General features: G+C 41.5%; 1 protein-coding gene across 2 annotated transcripts; it reads right to left on the bottom strand.

Annotated features, from left to right (window-relative positions):
* Positions 1-664: 664 nt before the first annotated feature.
* SFPQ (splicing factor proline and glutamine rich) lies at positions 665-19,528 on the bottom strand. 2 transcript variants are annotated; one of them, XR_011967233.1, is made up of 12 exons: positions 18,612-19,507; positions 17,698-17,886; positions 15,614-15,915; positions 15,205-15,300; positions 12,294-12,490; positions 12,112-12,196; positions 11,682-11,799; positions 11,214-11,259; positions 11,007-11,125; positions 1,963-2,007; positions 1,624-1,692; positions 665-768 (listed from the first exon to the last, which is right to left on the bottom strand). XR_011967233.1 is itself a non-coding variant. In XM_072610090.1 (10 exons), exons 1-10 carry the CDS (start codon positions 19,416-19,418, stop codon positions 8,443-8,445), a joined length of 2,094 nt encoding a protein of 697 aa, XP_072466191.1. In that variant the 5' UTR covers positions 19,419-19,528; the 3' UTR covers positions 7,609-8,442. The 2 variants fall into 2 exon arrangements, 1 of the variants encoding a protein (XP_072466191.1); XM_072610090.1 differs by lacking the exons at positions 665-768; positions 1,624-1,692; positions 1,963-2,007 and adding an exon at positions 7,609-8,577 and having other exon boundaries at positions 18,612-19,528.
* Positions 19,529-22,569: the final 3,041 nt, after the last annotated feature.

Here is a 22,569-nt window from a genome sequence, read left to right as displayed (position 1 = left end):
GATACTCATCACTCTGCTTAAATACTGATTAAAAGTCTTTTATACCGGAGAGAGCCACTTAGAAAGAATTCAATCCTCCAATAACTCAAAGTGACTTTACAACTGGGCTGAACAACTAGGCAGCCTGCAAAAGAAAACATTTAAGAGGATGTTTTCCTCAACATTTTTTGTGGGCCGGCCAAAATCCTTTGGTAGGCCACAGGTTGTGCAGGTCTGCATTACAACCACCTAAACACATCCTACATCATGAATGCAACAAAACCATTATGGTCAAAACAAACTCTTGACAGGAAAAATAAAGGTATGCTCCTATTTTAAACTGGAGCATAACATGTTAACAAGCAGTTCCCAATTTTAAAATGACATTTCTATACCTTCACCAGTTGCGATGTGTAATATGTAAAAAAATGTCAGGATGGTTTTAGAAATAACGTGAACAGCCATAATGGTTCGAATGGATTTTTAAAATGTTGGTACAGAGAGCATGCCTGAACAGGGAATGTTTACAGAACTGGAGACGTCCCATTGGTTACCGGAACTGATGGTGCTTTTGTGCCACCTAGCAGTGAGCTCTGGAACTGCCAGGGGCAATAATGGACCATGTGTTCTTGCCAATCATATTTACTAAAGCATGTTCTCTACTAAAAGCAGAACTACTAAGGTATAGGTTCAAACTTTTTTTATTATTAAGAACAAATTTCTTCAACAATCCTGGCTCCTCTTCATTGCTTTGTGGATTTCCAAAACACTGCCCCTTTTTCCTTGCTCCTGTAAATTCAAAAAAGGCATCATTATCCCAAAAGGCTTTAAAAACTATTAAATTACTAATGTGTTACATGATTCACTAAAAGCCATCTTAAAAATGGCTAACACCAAACATTAAGCCTTAAGTACAGGCAAAGTTTTAGTACCAAACAATTAAGACAAGTGGCCAATATTTTCTATATGCCACTAAGATTGGCAGTACAAAATTACCCAACTAGGAAACACCTAATAGAGTGACCAAGTCCAAAACCACTGTGTTTCAACATCTGGACTACCGAAGTTTCTTTCCATCCTGTATCAGTCTCTATCATCTTCACTCTGTTCAAAAACCTGGAATGGGGCTTTCTACTGTCTTCTTTATGCAACCTAAACTGCTTGGCCTAGCATTCAATTGTCCTTCTTTTAACTGGCAGTCCACCTTCATGATATAAACCCTAGCCTGAGACTTAATTCCTCTTGTAATAAGACCATCCATTCCCAACTCACTGAGAATCTTCTCCCCTTTACTCCTGTATACATTAAACAGCATTCCAAGCAGCTGTACTTCATTAACTACAACAAAATCAAATAGGCATTTATTAAAAAGCACCCATTACCAAGATCTTTGCTATAAAACCAAAATTAATAATCAACATAACTATTAAGTGCCAAGACATAAGCAAAAAAATGCAAAAAATAGTTCCCACTGCTCACCCAAAAAGCTTATAAAATATAACCCCTAGTAAAAAAAAAAACCAGAAGATGGCTAATTCTGATCTTAAAATTTCCTTTTACATTATACACTCGTGATGAATCCCTAGGTCTTGGTATTCAGCAAAGATTGCTGCCTTTTCAAAGTAGGCGATATCAAACACTTACCTATTTATTATTTGATTGGGTGAGTGGCCACGGCTCACAGTCTGGATATGCTCAAGTTGTACTGGAAGACTGAAACCAAAAGTGTAATGTTAGTCATTAAGTGCAATCAAGTCATTATAAAAATATTACTTTCTAGATCTTGAAGTGAGTAGCAAATGAGGACTTAACAAGGAATAATGCCCTTATCACTATCCCTAATAATTGGATTAAGCTTCAAATGACTGGAATGATTCCACAATTTAAGTTCTCAGAACTTGAAGTAGTTCATTATACCCTGGAAATCAATAATTATCATTTGTAATCAATTAGTTCCACAGTTCAAAAAGCAGGTAAACTTACCTCAATGGATGAGCACTGTTTTCATCCTACACCAATCATTCTTACCTAAAGAATAATAAACAAAGTTATTATAGAAGCCAAAGATCCAAATATGCTAGTAATTTCACAATTTAAAAGGTAAAAATTCCAGAGATAAAGATTGATAAATTGGGGGCAAATTATGGCATATGAAAATAGGAGAAAGAAGCTTATGGGGCAGACAGTTTAGTTTACATAATTCTCGTAAAGATGATGTCCAAGAGTAAGCAACTGAATTAAGAGTGAAGAACACTTCCTTTTAAATACAAAATCCTGAACTGCTACTTTCACCAGTCTGAGCACAGTAAAGTTTGATTGCAACCCAAAATATACTATCCCTTATGTGAAGGTATGTGACAACTTTTACCCTAACATCATCAAGCCCTGCTCTTTACATTAAGAAAGCACCTTTCCTGTATTATCTTCCACCAATCAGGCAGACTGACCAATCTCAGCAGAACCTGTTCAAGAGTACTCCCCCCACCCCATTTCAAGTGTGAGATACTTCAGCTGTTGCCCCTTCATTCTGGACAACTCCCTTCTCCCACTCCCAAGTCCTCACTGGGCTTTTATATTAAGGGCAGACTAACAATGCCACTCCAAGGGAACCTGAGTAAGTAAAATACATGGCCTTCCTCATCAGAGGGGGAGGACATCACATTCACGATGCAGGTCCACAGTGCACAAGAACAAGATCAGCCTTAATAAAAGTTGCAATTCCAAGCTTTTCTCCCTCCCTAATTTCCTGTTGCACATGTACCATCCATAAGGGATACTATATCTTTTTGCATCCAACCCCTCTCCAGATTGTCCTATTCTGTCCAGCCCCTTTCACCTGGGGGAGGGGGGGGGAAGAGGAAGAGAAAACCAACTTTGTCAGCACTGGTGTTTTAAAGCGACATTTTATATGTGATGGGTTTTTCAGATGACTGTGGGGTTTCCACAGTTAAGTCTTTTAATTGCCAATCATTATCTAGCAGCAATGACAGATGAAAAGGAGTAGTGAATCCTCCAGATTCTTTCCCTAGTAGGCAGCCATTTGAGAACTGCACGAGCTGACAGAGCACTGACATATCAGCTAAAGGCAAAACCAAATAAGGTCCAGAACAAACAGCATGGCTCTCCAAAAACATGTCACATAACATTTTAGGGAAAGGAAATAAAAACACAGATCTTGCAAATCATGTCACTGCAGCTAACAATGATTAACAATAGGAGACATGCAACCCCCCATTAAAGCTAGAGTCCAAAACTGAGTCACACGCATCTGTTTTAAGTATTGGGGAAACTGCAACCATCATCCATACTTTGTATGTAGCTTTACAGTATTCTCAGTAAAAGCACCCGGTAGTATTTCATCTTTCAAACAGCACCATTATCTTGTTTCCAAGGGCCTAACAAGTACTCAAATACATTCTGGCATCACACCTCTGAGCTTCAAATTTTTTAAATTTTAAAAGCACCAGTTCAATTTTGAATGGTAATGTAAAACCATGAAATACAATGCAAACACCTTGGTATTTCCATTATTACTGAAACCCACTTAATTCCCAACTTTTTTGGCTGAGATAGATGTCTTTATTACTTTTGCTTTTTTCTGGTTTGTTTTTTTTGGGGGGGAGGGGACACCTACTGCATTGAAATTCACATTTGATAGCTAAAGCAAAAGAAAACCCACTTATTTCACAGGTTGCTTGTTCTGTAAGAGTAAAAACCCAAACAGTTTCAAGGATGAAGAACAAAGCAAAGTGATAAACCCCTTCATGATGTTCCTTAAGTCCAAACTGTTATGTCAAGTATGTGCACTTAATTAAGAGCATACTGACTAGTGAAAAAGAAATCCTAAACTTAAAAACTCAAGCACTTGTGATACGGTAGCAAATATGGCCACCGATTTAACGTGTTTTTTTTATGCACAGAAAACCCCACAGTGTAAGAAGCCAGATTTAGTGACACTCATGTCACTTGCTGAGCAACAGAAATACAAACTACATCATGTTACTACTATATTGAGCTAAACTATTCATTAAGAGACATCAAAAGTACAGAAACTACTTGCTTGAATGGATTGGAAAGCAAAGTACAAGTCTGTTTCCAGTTTGGAAACTATGCTAATAATGAGCAAACTATTTTGCTAGGAAATACCTGAAGAAAAATTCTCAAGAAAAGTCTACACCATCATTCATGCAAAGTTGGCACAACTTTGCAGTTACAAAACAGAAATCATTACACCCGAAACCTGCTTCTTATGCATTAGCCAAGAACCAGTTCAGGGATATTAAGTTAAAACTTCAAATTCTAAAACAACAGTGGATACAAGTTTAAGTCCATCCTTCCTAAACAGTAAAGAAGGTGCTTTGGAAGACTTGCATTTTCTGGCAATTGAGTTTAGAATCATCACATTCCTAAAGCTAATCAGAGCCAAGTTCACAAGACTGTTCTGAAGATTATATTCATTCTACATCACGACGAGCTTTTTAAACTGGAAAACCATGATTCCCAGATTTTGTTCAACTGTGGCAATTACTGGGAAGCCATGATTCCCAGATTTTGTTCAACTGTTGGCAATTACTGGGAAGCCATGATTCCCAGATTTTGTTCTACTATTGGCAAATGAACATGCCACACCAATGTCCTCCCACCCAACACCTCAGGGTTTAAATGTAAAGACAGGTTTGGACAAGCCACAAAACTAGAGAACTGTTCACACTGGAAGATTCCCACTTGAACCCATTATTAACAAGCAGAATTCCCAAGGATCCCCCTTTTTAAAAAAAAATGCACAATACAGGAAACTGTATTTTGTATCTTAGTTCACTTATCCTTCAGAAATGGTTACACCAAGATGGTATAATGAAGTCTACACCCATGCTGACCTGGTCGGGTCAGTCTGCTTCTACAGAAGACTACAACATGCTACAAAGTCTGTTTCAAGATCCTAAGAGCAGCCAACTGTATCTAAGTATGGTTTTTTGGTTATGTATACCCTCCTTCCCAGAGCTGCAGTGTTCAATTTTATCTTCAGAGTTATACAATGAAACCAAAGAAAGCCACACAACTGAGTCAGATACCAAGGCATCAGAGGTTTGCGGTTTTTATCTCAGAATTGCAATACAGCACTGAATTCTGCTTACATTACAGCTCTAACCCGAAACCCACGCAGTTTTGATGCGAGCTAACTTCAACATACAAGTGTTGGGTGCTGCACTGTAATTTCATTATCAGAAGTGTGATGTCAGAATGCCCACAGAATAAAAGTACATAGCAAGTCACCAAGTTAGATTATATTGCTTGTTACCTACCTGTATGCAGTCGGCAATGAGAATCTTGGAGCAAGCAGGAATACTACATCCGGGTCCTAATGTCCATTGCCATTTGCGGTACTACGTTCCTCACAGTTACGCACTGCAGAAATGCTGGCTAAATGCAGTTATGTAGCAGGCCACTACTTGCACAATTGCAGTCCAAGAATACCAGAAAAACTTTCTGCCACAATAAAGTGGCTGCCAAGGAGAAGCCAAGAATCTAGATTTTATTCTACCATAAAATGCCACGTAAAGTCTCACAGATGTAATGTTACAATTTCTCATAAATTGTAATGTTTGTTAAATGGTATAATGCATCTATGCAGCTGTGGGATTATGTTCCTACAAGTTTAAAAAGGATGCTTAATACACTAAGTAAAGAGAATTACACTTTCACGGGACAGTGTGTGAAAACATGTTAAGCTTATTTACTACCTAACTGCTAAATCTACCCAGAGTTTGGGGGTTCTACAGAATGCAGTTTAAGATTAGAAGGATTGAAGTATACTTAAAAATATGCTGCATAGAAAGCACCAGTGGTCCTCTTAAAGCCTAATCCAAATCAAAATTATGAGTAAGGGAGAAAAGTGAGAAGGGAATGAGAAAGTTGGGAAGGGAGGGTGTGTGTGAAAAAGTTCTTCTGTTTTAAAAGGAGAAAAATGGCTAACAATGACTATTAATAGATTAGAAACTACCAAAACCCCATAATTATGGACTAGGCTAATCACCACCCTCTCCAAACCCACGTGAATCAAGCTTTTAGAAAACTTCCTTTTAAAATGATTTAAAATCAAATTAGTTAAGGCTACCTTACACCTGTTTAGCACAAGGATCTCAAAAGAACTTTTTGAAAGTCAATTTGAGCAGTTTACAACACTTGGTACACTGCTGTTAACATGACAAGTCAAATGTCAGTTTAACTGAAGTTTTTTGCTAAACTATGTTTAGCAACTTTACTGCCCAAAGTAAGGGTATCAAAAGCCACAACTTTCAGGTTATCGATTAGCATCCTTTACCACTCTTCAAAGGTACAGTACTACTTAAAGCTTATTTTAGGGTCTGTGCCAGCATCTCTTTTATAAAGAAAGGCATGTAATCTGAAAAATAAACTGAAACATTAATTTTACAGGCAGACTTCCCAATTTCCCCCGCCATCCCCCACCCCCCCCACAATCAAGTTCACCCTCCTTGGGTGTCCCAGGAACACCCTCTGAATAGTGTTTTTCGGTTATTAGTTGGGCCCTTACTACAATTCAACCAAGTTATAATAGGACTGGCTTTCAAGCCAAGAGACATGTGTCTATAGAGAAGATCTCATGTGTCAGTGAGAGGGCAAAACTTCCTAACCTTAGATATAATGGTAGAAAAAGTCAACTGCCCTCTTCCCTGTAACTTGGTAGAGAATAGGAACAATGATTAAGATTAGCCAATATCAAAGAGTCTACCTCAATTAAGCACATTGCATGTACCCAGTAACAACTAACATTTTAGTGACAAGACTTGCTTTGCTAGTCTTTACGTTTGGGGACTTACTAACTCACCATTGCCTAAGTGCCCAATTATTTTAACAAAAGGTCTGCCTTTATACATAGGCAAACTACAGAACTAAGCTTTAGCCTTTTAACAAAGGTTTGGCTTAGAATTTCACATTTGCCAATTAGTACCAAGGGAGGGGAAGGGAAAGAGGGAGAACAATACCATAGAACAGCTACATAATGTACAAGTTTTGAAATACATAACTAAGAACAGAGCCAAACCAATCAAAGCAGGATGGTCACACCTCTGCTAATGTATTTAGCACTGGGAAACCAGGTTCCCAGCACTCACAGGCACCCAACTACATTAATGTTACATCATGAGATACTCTAGAGTGAAGGATTCAATGAAGTTGACAATTAACTGGCAACACCATCGAAAACATTCAAAAAGCTTTAAAAGGGAGTAACATTTGTACTGTGTAGCATGAGCTATGCCCTCCAGATTTAGTGCTACTTTATAACTGAGACACCAAATAGCAACTATAGGGATATCTACCAGATCTACAATTCAATACACTTAATTTACAGCCCTGAATGTAATCACCACTAGCTCTCAAAAAGGAGAACTGCTAGGCTCTTGAAGCTTCTAGGTTTAGTATTGCTACGCTGTATTTTGCCCAACAGAAGTAGCACAATGAGCTGTAAGTTACAGAGTACAAATTTGTATGGATCTCCCCTGCTTTAGGTCATTCAACTACCTTGCAGCTTTCTCTGGTAGATTAACTATTTCAGGCAGAACACGCATTCCCTGTTTATAGAGCCACTTAAAAGTAATGCATGAAGTCTTCACATTTAACAATCTTTAATTTGGAAGAGAAGTCAATACAAGCCATTCTTCAGGGTTTGGTCTTGGGGTAAAAGGAGGGGTGAAACGACCTATTTTTTTCCAACTTTAAAAACTACCAAGCACAGGGTAAAAGTCATAGATAGGGCTATTTAAAAAAACTCAGCCAGCCCACCCTCCTCCCCCCACCAACAGTTCTAAAACCCATTCCATAATCTTGTTACATATTCCTGCAGAAGATTTACAGTTCTGCTTCAACTTACATCACCATCTCCAAAATACTCAAGATAGCTTAGCCTCATTGCTGTAGAATATGTAATGCACAGCAAGAAAATAATTACTATTCTTTCAGTAACCATTACTTCTTTAAAACTAGAACTATTTGTGGAAAGAAAACTTGCCTCTAAATATATCTTCCCACAAATGCAAAGTACCTTTCAAAGGCCCAGTCTTAAACTTCCAAGGTATATTCCCTGACCTAATATGATGGAAGCATGAATGGCAAAATTAAAGATCAAATTTATAGCTAGTTTTTTCTATTTATTTGAAGCACAGTAAAAAAAATTGGTACACTTTGGGAATTCAATGGCACAAGGTACACTGCCATAACTTTAGGGACGTTATACATCAAAAAAAAGCTAGATTTTCTCCCTTTTTGAAACACTGCATTACATAATTTTACTCGCCCAAACAGACCATTTACAAATATTAGGTCAATAAATTTCTAACATCCATAAAAATGTAGCTTTCTTACTAAAATGCAAGAATTAAAAAGATCGGTGTCTAAACAAGAAAAGACAAAAAACAAACTGGAATGAAAGCCTAGATATCACATCTAAAATCGGGGCTTTTTGTTTGGGCCTTCATATTCTTCTCTCCCTCTACCATATCCTGGAGTTCCAGGTCCCATTCCTCTAGGGCCCTGCCCACCCACAGGCCCAGCTCCTCCCTGCCCAAAGCGCTCAGTACGCTATTGGAACAGTATTAACAGTTCATTATATGTAGTTGATGTCCATGTGTGTTAAGTAAATATTTTTAGAAGGTTCCGTAGTCAACGTTCGTCGATACAATCACCATTGAGTCGATCCACAGGTACCGGGAACATAGAAAGGAAAAAAGGGTAATTCGAAAATTAGTTTATGGTAATACATGCCTTGAGGTATGTTCCCACTTGATCCATTCTCATACACCTGTGTTTCAAAGAACAGATCTTCCCTGTAGTGCTAAAAAATTTAAGCATTAGTGCAGATGTGAATACCCATTCCAAAATGAGTTCTAGAAATTTTCACACCTCATTAACCCAGAGAAAGGCTTGCATACTCAAGGTCTGAACAAAGAAATTTAGTTGACTCCAGTCAATTTCCAAGAAAGCCTAACCAGAAAGATTCAATTCACTCAGTATGAGTTGACATGAAAGGCCTACTCACCAGTTAGTGGCATGTGCTGCATTAGAGACCTTGTGCTTTTCGAGATGGGCTTAAGACAGATCTGCTGACTAAGCTGCAGATGTCTTAAAAAGTTGAAAGTTTTAATACAGTGCTACTGGACTACAAAAAGAAAAAGCATAAGAGACTAATGGATTTAATGATTTAACCTAACCAGCACAGTAAGTAACTTAATAAAAACTTGTTGCCATATTTCTACTTCAGAGCCATAGCTACGTAGCCAGATAACAATTTCACAGTACCATCTGACTTTCAAGTTAGCTAAAGACACAGGAGTGATGTGCATCCATTAAACAACCCAACACTTCCCCAGGTCTCATGCAAGTCCACTTCGAGACTTCACTGTGATTTCAAGGCTTTATTGGCATTTCCCACACAGCTTTGCCAACAAGCCCAAATGACTGCAATAAAGCAGTGATTTCAAGACTGCATCTAATGTCATATTTTGTACTAAGCAAAAAGGCTAGTGACTGAACAAAGCAGTAGCCCCTTCTATAGGTACAGGAGCACGGAAGCCTAACTTGTTTAGAGTTGCCTATCAAGTAAAATTAGATGTCAACTACTTTCCCACCAACTACTAAAAATAGAATAGAATCAGTATTTACTGGTTCTACAACTAATACCAACAACTAAGAAAACAATCTTTCAAAATACTAGAAGAGATATTGAGAATACTGGCTTCAATTCTTCCAAGTAGTGAACTGTCAAAATCAGTCAAGTTTTCCTGAATTTTTTTGTGATTAATTTTAATTACAGCTAAGAACACAGGAGTTGCCATTAAGTGACATGTGTTACCATGAGCTATATATGGAACACAGAACCTTGTCCACAGGGACTAATTATCAAATTTTTGCTACAAATCTGACAGGCACCTTTTATTAGTACTTTAGTGAGCAGTATGAAGGTGCACTGGTTTTACTAAACCACTCAAAATATTAAACTAAAACATGAAATCTTTTCCTTTTTTATTTTCAAAAGGCCATAAACAGAATTATCAAAGGCCATAAAACTAAACTGACTTCCTCAAGTTGCCTATTTCATTTTAATGTAAAGAGATGATTGTGGTAAGCTACAGCAGCTCACCATAGCCCAAGTCCTATGAAAAATGATCTCAAAGATCCCTGGAATTATTTTTTTTTTATCACCCTCTAAACCCTCCTATGCCACAGTGCACTTTATAATGATGGTGAAAGCCTAAGTCAACCACTCAAACCAATTCAGATTATTATTCCCAAGCATTCTTGTAAGCTATCAGTAGTAAAACTATATTACGATAGCATCAAGAGAGCTAAGATCAAGAGCACACAATTAGTATGTTAAATAATCTATAGTCTTTAAATGTACCCTTGAACAAAATGGAGATGTAAGTTGAATTAAGAGGCTGTAACCACAGACAGACCCAACAAGTGGGAAACGACGAGTCAGAGCACAATCAGAATTCCCTTGTCATGATAGAAGACACAGCAAATAGAGGCCAGAGTCCTATCACTAAAACATGCCTAAAGCTACAAACTATGATTCTAATGCATATGGCAAATACCAGCTTTAAAAAAAATGATACTTTGCCATGTGATTACTCCCACTTAGATATAGAGTAATCTGATATGTTCAATAACACTATAGGTAGGAATTTGGGGTTGCCAAGCACTAAATCAAAAGTGCATCAGCAACAGAATGCAGAACTTCAAACCTAGTTAAATGCCAAAGAAAACTGCAAATATTCCAGAAAGCATTATTTCCGATTCCCTTGTTGGCAACCTTGTCTTCAGCTAAGTTACCACACAGCTGAAAAAGCTTTCTATGTATAGATGCATCGCCACACTAATCTTCCAACACTATTTACAAAGACTAGGGGAACTAAGAAAGTTCAAAGTCATCTGCTTTAAAAAAAAATTAAATTAAAAAAAGGTGAAAATGAGAAATTCCCTCATTAAGTCCCCACAAGATACGTTACCATGTCACTTCCCATCATGGAACCACTCAGGGCTGTTGGTGGAACTCCAGGGCTGGCCTCATAGCCTATGCCACCACCACCTAGAGGTGGAAATTTCTGGCTTCCTGAGCCATAGGGATCTAAGAAACAAAAACACTGGTTATAAATTGAACCCAATTACTCAGTCAACTAATGTTGTTTAAACAAATACACATTTTCAATTTTTACCTCCCATGTTCATTGTTCCTGCACCCATTCTTATCTCTCTCTCACGCTGTAAAAAAGAAAATTGGTAATGCTTAGTTACAAACATGCAAAAACTACTTTCCAACACATTTGGAAAACAAAACTTTCCAAATTCCAACTACAATACTGTAAGTTAAAAAAACAGGAGTTACAAAAAACTTAATACAGATAAATCATGTCAAATGTTAACTTTTATTTCAAGGTCTGTACACAATATAGGTCCTTTCCCCTTTCCCCCATTTTAGTTACCTTCTGGCAATCCATAAAGTTTAAAGAAGAGAGAAGTTAAGCCCACTTTGCCTACTAAACACTTAAACCAAAACTCCCAATAAAAGGTTAAGTTAGGCAAGAGCCTGAAAGTAAGAAATAAAAAAAAAGTATGAATCTTATTCCATACTTCTATTACTGTGGTTCACAGGTATACCAATTTTTAACAACCTCCAAACTTACTGGATCCATGTATCCCATCCGACTATAACTTTCTTCTCTTTGGCGTCTCATTTGCTCTTCCATCTCACGTTGGCGAATCATCATTTCTTCTTCTCTTCTACGCCGCTCTTCCTCTTGCCTAGAAAAATGCACTTTGTTTTAAATCTCAATGACGTTTACATGAACATTCTAGAGATTATCATATAAAAATAAGTATGATGGCTGTTTTACCATGGGGAGGAATGAAGATGGGAGAACAAGTCAGAGAACTGAGCTGAGTATTGGTTCTGTCATTGAACTAGTGGTATATGACAAGTCATTCAAACCTTTCTATGCCTCAGCTCAGTTGTAAAATAGGGGTAATTTTTCCCACTATTTCTTTGGCTGCTAAGCAATGTATCAAATTGTTTTAACAATGACAGATCTCCTTAAAACTACAGACAAATCCTACCTTAACTGTATTTCTTTGCGTTTCTGCATTTCTTGATTGTGAAGTTCCTCCATCCGTCTTAGCTCTTCTTGACGCCTCATTAGATCTGAGTATTTTAAAAATTAAATTTCTTCCCATTAATGCAGTCAATACACAAATTAAGTAGGACCACCTCACATGTGACTTGCGATGAGGATACTTACCCTGGCGTAGAAGATTTGCCTGATGCTCGTGATATGCATCTTCCATTTCACTTTCCAGTTTGTCTTTTGCATCTTTCATGTTTTTCTCAACCTGCTCCCTTTGCTGTTTTTCCATTTCATCTAAAGACTTCCATCTCTGGGAATATTCAAACTCAAAGGTCCCATGCTGAGCAAAACGTGGAGGGTTCTCTCTCTCCCTGAAAATTGCGTTAAGTTTGTCAAGTCATTTTGTAGATGCAATGTATGATTTGGAAAATCTTAGAGCTTGTATCAATGATCATCATTCAACAAAGAGTAAGATTGAGATTTAGCACCCAGGCAACATTTTTAAAGTGTCAGCACTTTCTCACTCACCTTTCTCACAGATGAGCATGTATATGTGAACAAAGAAATTTGCTACTATGTGCTAAGAAAACAGGCGATGATAGATCTGCAACACAGCAGATCAATCACCACATACAGAAAGATCCACTGATGAAGGGAGGAGATAAACACTCCTCAAAGAAGACATAAACCAAAGTCAGAGATGCTATGCTAGGAGCAAATATGCCTCTAAGGGTGTGCCAGGGCACTACCAACAGAGGCAACAAAAGTTTTTCAACATACATTATTAGGTCCTACCGAAGACATCTTACAGAGATCAGGGTCAGCTCAATTGGAAGTAAGGGAGATGTTCCAAAAGGTAAATCGGAATAAAAAGAGACTTTGTGTTAAAGGTAACTATTGTGGATGAGATGGAAAAAGTAGTTCTACAAAAAAAAAAAAAATTAGTGAGCAAAAAGTGGTATCATCCAAGGGTACTGTAACAGACATTTACCCCTCTTTTCACTTGGATAGTAACAGCCTATACTTAAAGATTGTCAGAAGCAAAAACTTGCCCTTCTACTTTTGGAAGACCCACTTGCCTTCTCTACAGCTTCAAAGATTTCTTGACTAAACACCCCCCCCCCCATTCTTTCAACCCATTTCCATATCAGGTTCATGGGCACCCTCCTCTGGATGCATTTCAGTTTCTCAATGCCTTTCATAAAAGATGGCACACCAAATCAATACAGTATTTCAGATATGATCTGACCAGGACAATTTTATAAAATGTAGCTTCTCCTACTATGGACACTATCCTCCTATTTGATGCAGCCTGAAACTACAACACTTTTTTTTTTTTTTTGCTATCACATTTCTAACTCATTTTCACTCAATTTACAATTCACCAGAGTTTTTCACTTCATGAATTGCTGTCACACCTATTCTTAGCTTGAGAATGTCTTGCAAACTACAGTCCGGGAAGTTTGGTTTGGTGGAGAAAGAGACGTGCTGATTAGTTAATACGATTAGAGAAAATTTCAAACAGGTTAAATGGCCATACTCCCAAGAACAGCTGATTATCAAGGGTTCCAACTTGGCCAGTTCTCCAGTGAACCTATTCCATCATGCTTAATTTTTATCTATGATTTGGATAAAGACACAAATGACAAGGTTATCAAATTTGCACTAAACACTTAAACAGAGGGACAGCCGATGAAATGGAAGACAGGATCCAAAGATAACATGAAAGGTGGTTTAACTGGGCTGAACCTAAAAAGAGCAAATGCCATATGTATTTAAAAATTTCCATATGTACACAATGGAAAGACTGCCTGAAAAAAATTTGCAGGTTTAAATCAAGATTACAGAATTAATGAAATCAGCAGTGTAATGTAGAGGCCAAAAAGTTAATGTAACCTTGGGCTGCATAGATTCCAGGAATGAAGCACAAATCTTTGTGTACCCTGGTTTTGTCAGATCTCATCTGGAGTTGTGCTCCATTTTTGGTCACAAACATTTGAGAACACTGATACACTGAAAGTCCAGAGGAAAGCAATCAGGGCAGTGAAGAACTTCAGAGACCAGATTAATTGAAACTAATGCTGAGTTCAGTCTGAGAAGAGAAAAATCAGGGGAGACATGAGTGATTTGAAATATCTGAAGGCCTGGCAAATCAAAGAATTATTTGTTATTTGGCTCTAGAGAGCAGAAATAGGAACAATGGATAGAAATTACAAAGAAAAAAATGTAGATCTGACACGTAAGAGAAAACTTCCTCAATGATTGGAATTGGGGCTAAGTTACACCAAAAGGCTGCCTCAAGGCTTTCAGTTTCCTCTAGGTTCCCTCTTTGGAAATGTTCAAGCAGAGGCTAGACCCCTTCCCCTTTCCCCACTTGTCAAGTGTGTTATAGTACATTCTTTTTTACATGTGGGTTAAACTACACAGCTGGTAGTTCCTGTTTCTTGTAGCAGTTTCTAACACCTCAGCAGCATGTGAATTCTTTAAGAGCAAGCAATGCCTCTGCATTCCTCTGCATAATGCCTGGCGCAAGTAGGAACTTAATGGTTGCTGATACGTACAATTTGAACCTAAGCAGTGACTAGATAGCTACTGAGGTCCCTTTCCAACAGTCAAATCATTAGATTCTGTGGATTTCTTTTAGTTGAGGGGGAAAGCGTTAGATGACTACTTAAGTTGTTTCCAACTTTCATTTCTATAGAAGATTGTCTTTTGTTTTTTAAAATCAAGTGTTTTAAAAAACCACCCCTTAAAAAATAAAAAACCTAGAATTTCACCAGCTATAGTTTGACTCTTATTTCCCACCCCACTCCCCTTTAAAAAAAGAAAATAATACATTTCTTCACTAAAGTAACACTTCAGTGCCTCTGTGGATGTACAAGAGACCCGAAACTCTTGGAAGGCTATTTATTTAGGAACTCTGGAACAGAAAGGCTTTTGAAGAAAAAAAAGATAAATTGTCTACTGATAAGTTAGCTACCAATGAGTGCTTTTTTTAAGGGCCACTACAACTCATCAAACTGTCCTGTAAGGCAGAGATGTATTCTGAAGGAAAAATCACATGAAACTATAAAATAATTCTTACTTTTGATACATTGGATTCTTCTGTGCAAGCTTTTCAGGAAGACCATCTTCATCATCTAGTTGCTCAAGTGGTTCCACAATGACTGGACGAGGAGTTCTAATGAGGCAAAAAATAGTGCTGAAGTTTGTTCAGGTTTCCATACCTTCTTTAGATAAAAATCCTACGCTAGAGGTACCAAACTCAAAATAGAACCAGGGACCACTAAATTGTACGTAAGGATCCCTGTATCAAATTAGAAAAATCACGTTAACATTTACCTGCGGTTTTATTGTATTTATTTTGTTAAAGATGTCCCAAGTACATTTTAATCTGGTTCAGATTACATTTAGGAAGCTCGTGGACCACGTTTGACATCTCTTTTCCACACCAAACTAAATTTAAGAGAACTTAAAAATTTGAGATAGCTTACGTTGTCAACAAAAACACTCCTTCACTGCATCGTTCAAATGCTTTTCTTGCAGCTGGCTTAGAAGCAAATTCAACTATGCCTTTTCCTGTAGATCTTCCTCGATCATCCACAATTACAACAGCCCTTTCAATAGGTCCAAATTGGCTGAATGCTTCTTCCAATAATTCATTGGAAACATACGGTGAAAGATTTCGTACAGAGAGGGCAGCTGCATGCGTGGCAAAACGAACACGAAGTTGTCTCCCTCTCATGGGTGTATCATCAAGTTCTGCTTTTGCAATTTCTGCCAGGGCTCTAGATTCCTGAAAGTATCAAATATTCGAATCTCAATTAACAACTTTGGATTTGACCTAATGTTGAATTGTCAACAAATTTTGAAATGTTATTTAATTCCCCAAGGACAAAAGTGAGAAAAAGGGATTTTCTATGGAATGTGCTGGTCTAAGAGTCAAATGACCCTAAGTCAGAACTTTGAGACCAAAGTTTGCCATCTGTACGATTTCACTTCTTCAGAGTTGTGTACTTGTGTTAAGAGTTGTGTACCAGTCTTAAGTTCCTAAGTGTTCCAAATTTAGCCTCTGACACTACCTGAGAGCCTAGAAACACATCATTTCAGTTCATTTATGAAATGAAGTTAACCCCTAGTATATACCCCAGGAAGTTGTCATGAAACTCACAGGAATGTGCACATAAAATAGTTTACAAATTTTGATACTATATAAATGTCTGCTACTTTTATGCACCTCACATCTATGTACCAAGTAGTATGGAAAGATAAGAGCTCTATAAACTGCTATCTACTCCCAATGGCTCATTTGATAACTCACTCAAATATCTAAATGTATGTAAGTGCTGTGTAACCAGGTGTTGAAACAAAGTTTATATTTACATGGCAGGATCAGTCCTAGTAAAACAGTCTACTAGGTTAAGAAAGTGAAGTTAATACAGCAGTTTCAAAGTTCACAAAATGCATTCTCATTTGACCTGCCCAACGACGTTTGTTCTTTTCTACAGAAAGACAAAAAATCACCAGAGCAAAATGATTTGCTCATGGTCACCAAGTAACTAAACACAAGTGACTCCTGACAAAGTTCTCAAGGCTCTTTCCACTAAATAAGGTTAGGTAAAACACTTTGCAATCTTTAAAGTGATACATAAATATAAGATATTACACCACAGTGCCACTCATAGATCATTACACAAATAACATTGGTAACTGAAAAACAGGCTGTGCAGACAGAGAAAGGAGGTTGTCTGGCAAAATGTCTTAGAAAAAAGAAAGGACTTCCTCAAAACTCCGTATCATACTATGCATAAATATTTGTCCAACTATTATCTCCAATTTTATAAATGAGAAAGATGAAATATACAGGAGGATCACACATGACTTATTTGCTCATGGTCATTGAGCTAAAGTGGCAGAGCCTGGAGATCAACACTTGATTACAGTGCTTTCCATCACAACACACTGCCTCTAGTGGACCAGACTAAAACAGTCACGTTACAGAACCTACTGAGGATGCTCACACCAGCTGTATAAACTGCCAGGGTACCAATATTATGTACATTAAGAAACGTTAGAAATATGCAGCATCAATTTCTGCTAGCTTAATATTTAGCATTTACTCTTTACGTCTCCTCAAGAGGCTTGAAAGTTTGCATAAAAACCTTGGCTGCCCAGGCTATGCCCCTAAAACAAACCCTGCCAAGGTACCAATTCAAGACAGATAAAATCACAATAAGGGCATTATCAAATACCACTTAGCTTCCCCCTAAGCCAGAGCTGAGGAACCTGAGGCCTCCAAGACTTTTATTAAGGGGATTTGTTCTGTGAAGTTTGGATTCATCAGCACTCAAGGATCTAGAGGGCTACATGTGGTCCTAAAATACCAGGTTCCCCTCTCCTGCCCTAAGTCATAAAGGGACTCCTTATCATTTAAGTACATCAACACAGAAATCAGACTTCTGGACTCCTGTATCCCCCCCCCCAAGTCCTAAAGCCAAAATGAAAAACAAGCCACAGAATGATATGTTTTGTATTGCATACATGTGTATCTTCTAGTGACCAAACAGCAGACACTCACCAGTTTGATGAAACCGAATCCTTTGCCTTTGTTAATAAAGACTTCACCAGGTTCTCCATATTTAGCAAATAATCTTTTAAAGTCTTCATCTGTGATATCAGCTGGCAGATTTCCAACAAATAACCTACATCGCTGTGTATAAGTTTTCTCGCCAGGCCTCCTCAACAGAGACAAATTTGCTTTAAAGCCCTAGAAAAGAGGCGGAGGGGTTTGGTCAGGAGGAAAGAAGTACCCACAAAACTAAAAAAACAATTCACTTTTTCTTCCAGACTTGCCAAGGAGGAAGGAAAACTTTCTCTGAATTAACTGTCACTCCCTCCTGCCCTCACCAAAAAAAAAATATATAAAAAAAAAATATTTTCCCTGCCAGGCTAACCTTTAACCCAGGGGGACATTTTATCTTTGCCTCTGGGTTGGTTTTCCTCCTTTCATTCCATCTCGGGGATGGGGGGAGGGGTATATGGAGGGAATAAACAATTACAAGACTACTCTGGAGCGAAAAGAAAAACGGAAATGGAATCTAACAGGAAGGGAAACAGAGGCAGGCCGGTGGTGTGGGCGCGCACGGCCACGGCCCCACCTCCCCCGCTATAGCTCCTCCTTCTCCTCCAACCAGCGCCATCTTACTACATAATATCCCAGCCTCCCCCATCTCTCTCCAGCCACACTAGGATCCGTTACACCCCAAGGTGGAGAAAATGGCGCCGCCGCGTCACCGACCCACCGAGCGGTCCCCGTGCCCCCGCCCCGCCCCCGCCCGCGAGGCCCGGCGCGAGGCGGCCGGCGGGCCCCGCTCACGCATGCGCAGCGCCACCTCGATGCCGACAAAATGGAGTCCGAGGCCTAGAGGGGGAGGGGGAAGGAAGGGGAGCAGGGCCGCAGCCGGACGCCATTTTATCGAGCCGCTCACTCACCTCCGAGTCCGAGATCTTCTCTTCGCTGCGGCCCGCGGGCCCGCCAGGCGAGGGCCCCTGGTGGTGGGGCGGCGGCGGGGGCTGTTGCTGGTGGTACGGCGGGTGGTGCTGCCGACCCCCTCGGGGCTCCCCGCCGCCCCGGTGCGGCGGCTTCGGGTGTCCTCCGGGAGGAGTGAGGCCCGGGCCGCCGGGCTTCGGCCCTCCGGGCATCTTGCCTTTAGGCCCGCCAGGGCTCGGACCCGGCTTGGGCCCCGGGGCGCCCGGCGGCGGAGGGGGTGGGCCCCCACTCGAGCCCGAGGACACTGAGGCTGGCGTCGAAGAAGTCTGCTGAGGGCCCCCGGGGGGGGCCGACGGTCCGGAGGAGGCCTGGGAGGCCGCCGAGCCGGGGCCGGGAGGACCCCCCGAGCCCGGGGGCGGCGCGGACGGCGCGGAGACGGAGGCCGGGGCGGCGGTGCCCACCGTGGGTCCAGGGCTGCTGCCTGGAGGAAGGCCCGGCTTCGGCGGGTCTGGCGACGACGCCTGTTGCTGCTGCGCCGCCGCGGCTGCCGCCGCAGCAGCCGCCGCGGCCGCGGCCGCCTGTTGCGCTTGTTGCTGCGCCAGTACCTGAGCCGGAGGCGGCGGGATGGAAGGCTTAGGTCCGGTCTGGACGGGGCCCGGGCCCAGCGGCCCTCGATTCTGGCTCAGGCCCATGCCCGGCGGCGGCGAACGGAAGTCATGGCTTAGGCCTCCGCCTCGCCCGCCGCCACCACCGCGCCGGTGGAAGCCGCCGCCGCCGCCCCCGCGACTCCGGAACCGGTCCCGGGACATGTCCGTGATCAGCGGGCGGGCGAGGCAAAAGCGGAGAAGTCGCTCGGGGAACGTGGAGGCCACCTTGCTGATCACAAAATGGCGGGGGACACAAGCGCCGTGCCGCCTTTGTCCTCCGTTTATATAGGCCGTCGGCTCTGAGCCCGCCCCTTGCGCTCCCGGACGGACAGCGAAACCAACCAATAGCTAGGCCGCCGCACAATGACGCGTCCCGTCCTCCCTTACTGGTTCGCCGCTAAGGGGTGGGACCCGTGCCAGGACTGATTCTCTGAACCAGCCAATGAACAGCAGAGCAAAGGATTTCTGACTGCTGTGATTTGCTGGCGGAATTTGAATGAGCACTCGGGGGGGACGTGTGTCTGTGTGTCTGTGTCTGTCAAGGTCTTGTGTCTGCCTGCCTGTGTGTGTGTCTGTGTGTGTCTGTGTGTGTGTGTGTGTGTGTGTGTCTGTCTGTCTGTCTCTCTGCGTGTCTGTGTGTGTGTGCGTGCGTGCGCGCGCGTTGGGATGGTTGGAACGTCTTGTCTAGTAAGGGGGCCGTGAGCGTGCCGGTGTCTCGGGAGCAGGATTCAGAACTGGACCGATCCTGAAGCCCCTCTCGTTTGACCTGACAGTGTAACTCCAGCTGACGCAGGTCCTTAAGTCTCCGGGCCTCTAAAGCACCGCTCGAGCCCCCGCCCCCCCCTCATAAAACCGTGAACCCCAGGGACAGATTCTAGGGACTTTCTCTGTGCCTTTGAACTCAGAGTGAAGTAAAACCATGTATTAAGCACTGTGTGCCGGAGGGCCCTGGGCTTAGACTAACTTAAAAATAGATGCGGCCCCTGCCCCCAAAGACCTTACGTTCTAACCAACCATCAGAGCCAGAGACCGACCGAGTCCGACCCTCCGTCCCCCGGGACACGAAGGTGGAAATTCCGGGCCGCGGGCTTGGGGGCCCGGCCAGGTGGGGGTAGAGGACTTGGCTCCTCTGCACGTCCCCAAGCTCTAGCGGTAGACTTGGGCCGCTTCTGCTTCCCCATTCAAGCGCGCTCCCTGGGGGCGGAGGGCCCTCGTGGGCTCCCCGGGGTGGAAGGCCCGGCCTGGGCACGGCAGGCCCCCGGCAGCCTGGCTTTATCTCCTGCTGCCCCCCTCCGCTCTGCATTCTAGCCTCCCTCCGACGCGGCCCCCTGCTTCCCTCGCACTCACAAGCCTCGGGGTCCGACTGATCCCCGCCTTGTCTTGGCTCTCCCTCCCCTTTCCCAGCCTTGCTCAGGGCGGGAGGGACCCTGTCCTTTTCGTTTCTGAATTCACAGGGGTTGTTGAATAAGCCTGGGTCCCAGACAAACGAGGAAAAGCTTGGTTAACAGAAGTGGAAAGGCCGTACAGTAGTGGTGCCAAGCAGGGATGGGGAGGGATAGACTGGGAGCCAGGCCACCTCTGGAGCCTCTTTGCCTCAGTTTACCCTGGACCTTGGGCAAGTCACTCAACCCTTCTGAGTCTGTCTTCTCCGAAGTAAAAAGTAACCTCTAAGGTGCTTTATGGTTACAAATCCTACGGTCTTGTCAGTGGTAGTGAGTTCACCCATCATTAGAGGTTTTTAAATAAAAAGTTGGCCAACAACTAAGCGCTTCATCATGTGCCAGGCAGCACTGCAGATGTTGAGGATACAGAGAAAGATGCAAAAAAAAGAAGACAGGCCAGCTGCCCTCAGCTGTTTAACCGGGGAGACAAAATGCAAACCACTGTTTACAGACAAGACTCGTAGGTTAGATCAACTGGAGAGAACCTGAAAGCCAAGGGTCCAAGAGGAAGGAGGACCAGGAAAGGTTCCTTGCCAAAGGGGGAGCTTTGAAAGAAGCCAGGAGGCAAAGCCATGGAGGAATGGGGGACAGCCAGCGGAAACAGTCCAAGTCTTGAGATGAGTAAGGAACAGGCCGGAGGCCAGGGTACCTGGATCCAAGAGTACATAGAGGGGATTAAGGTATAAGGAGACGGGAAAGGGGAAAAGGGCCAGGTTGTGAAGGACAAAAGCCAAACGGAGAATTTTATATGTGACCACTTAAAACAGGCACAGTTTAGGAATTCTGCCAAGCCATGAAGACATTGTCCCTTCAGGTAACCCTGGTCACTCCCCGGACTGGATAGCATTGTGCATTAAGTAGATGCAGAGCTATGTGCCCTTATTACTGGGCCACGTACATGACACTCCCAGATAGTGTTTCTGAAATGTGGTATGGGTATAAGTGGCACCATAACTAGTCCTGGACTTGGAGGCAAAAGCCCTTGGTTTGAATCTAACTACTAATCTAATTTTAACTACCTCTTCTGACCTTGGATAAAGCCATCTTGCCTCAGTTTACCCATCTGTAAAATGAAGTAGTTACACTAGATAATCTCTAAGGTCTCTTCCGCCTCTGAATTCTAGATTCAATATGTACTAATTCTCCTTAATTATTGTCTGACTAATGTAGGGATTTGTTTTGAGAATACATTTTTGTAACGAGTTTTTTGTTCATTTTGGTTTTTTTTTCTTGATTTCTCAATGGAGGGAGAATGATTTGGAGCTGGGAGGGAGAGAATTTGGACCTGAAAATAAAATGAAATTTAATTTTTTAAAAATTATTGCCTGGCCTCTCCAAAGGACCCAGAACGTTGTAAGCCTTCAATTGATATAGTATTGTGTTATTTTTCTTATTATTAATAGTAACAGCAATAGTAATAATCTGTTCAAGTTTTAGTGTTAGTATTGCAGCTACTATAATAATATTATTTAAAACTTCTGTGTGTTTACCTGTTACAACTCTATTTACCATTTTAAAGTTTGTAAGACACCTTTTTTTTGCTGTAATCATATTTGTGTTTAGGGGTGAGCATGGAGCCCAGACCTGTGATTTCATTGGCATAGGTTAGCAGTTCTCAAAAGTTTTGGTCTCAATACTCCTCTATACCCTTAAAATTTTTTGAAGATCTTCCCCCAAAGGGACTTTTGTTTATGTGGGTTATATCTATCCATATTTCCCATATTGGAAATCAAAATGTCATAGTAATATTATGAAAATAGTTTTGCCCTCAGGGGCTCCCCAGACTACACTTTAAGAATTACTAAGGTCCGGAAGCCTATTATATATATGTCAGAGCAAGACTTGAGCCCAGGCCTTCCTAGTTCCAAGGC

This window comes from Notamacropus eugenii, chromosome 5 (assembly GCF_028372415.1).
Source record: "Notamacropus eugenii isolate mMacEug1 chromosome 5, mMacEug1.pri_v2, whole genome shotgun sequence".
Classification (NCBI taxonomy): Eukaryota; Metazoa; Chordata; class Mammalia; order Diprotodontia; family Macropodidae; genus Notamacropus; species Notamacropus eugenii.
This window is presented reverse-complemented; position numbering and strand designations above follow the sequence as displayed.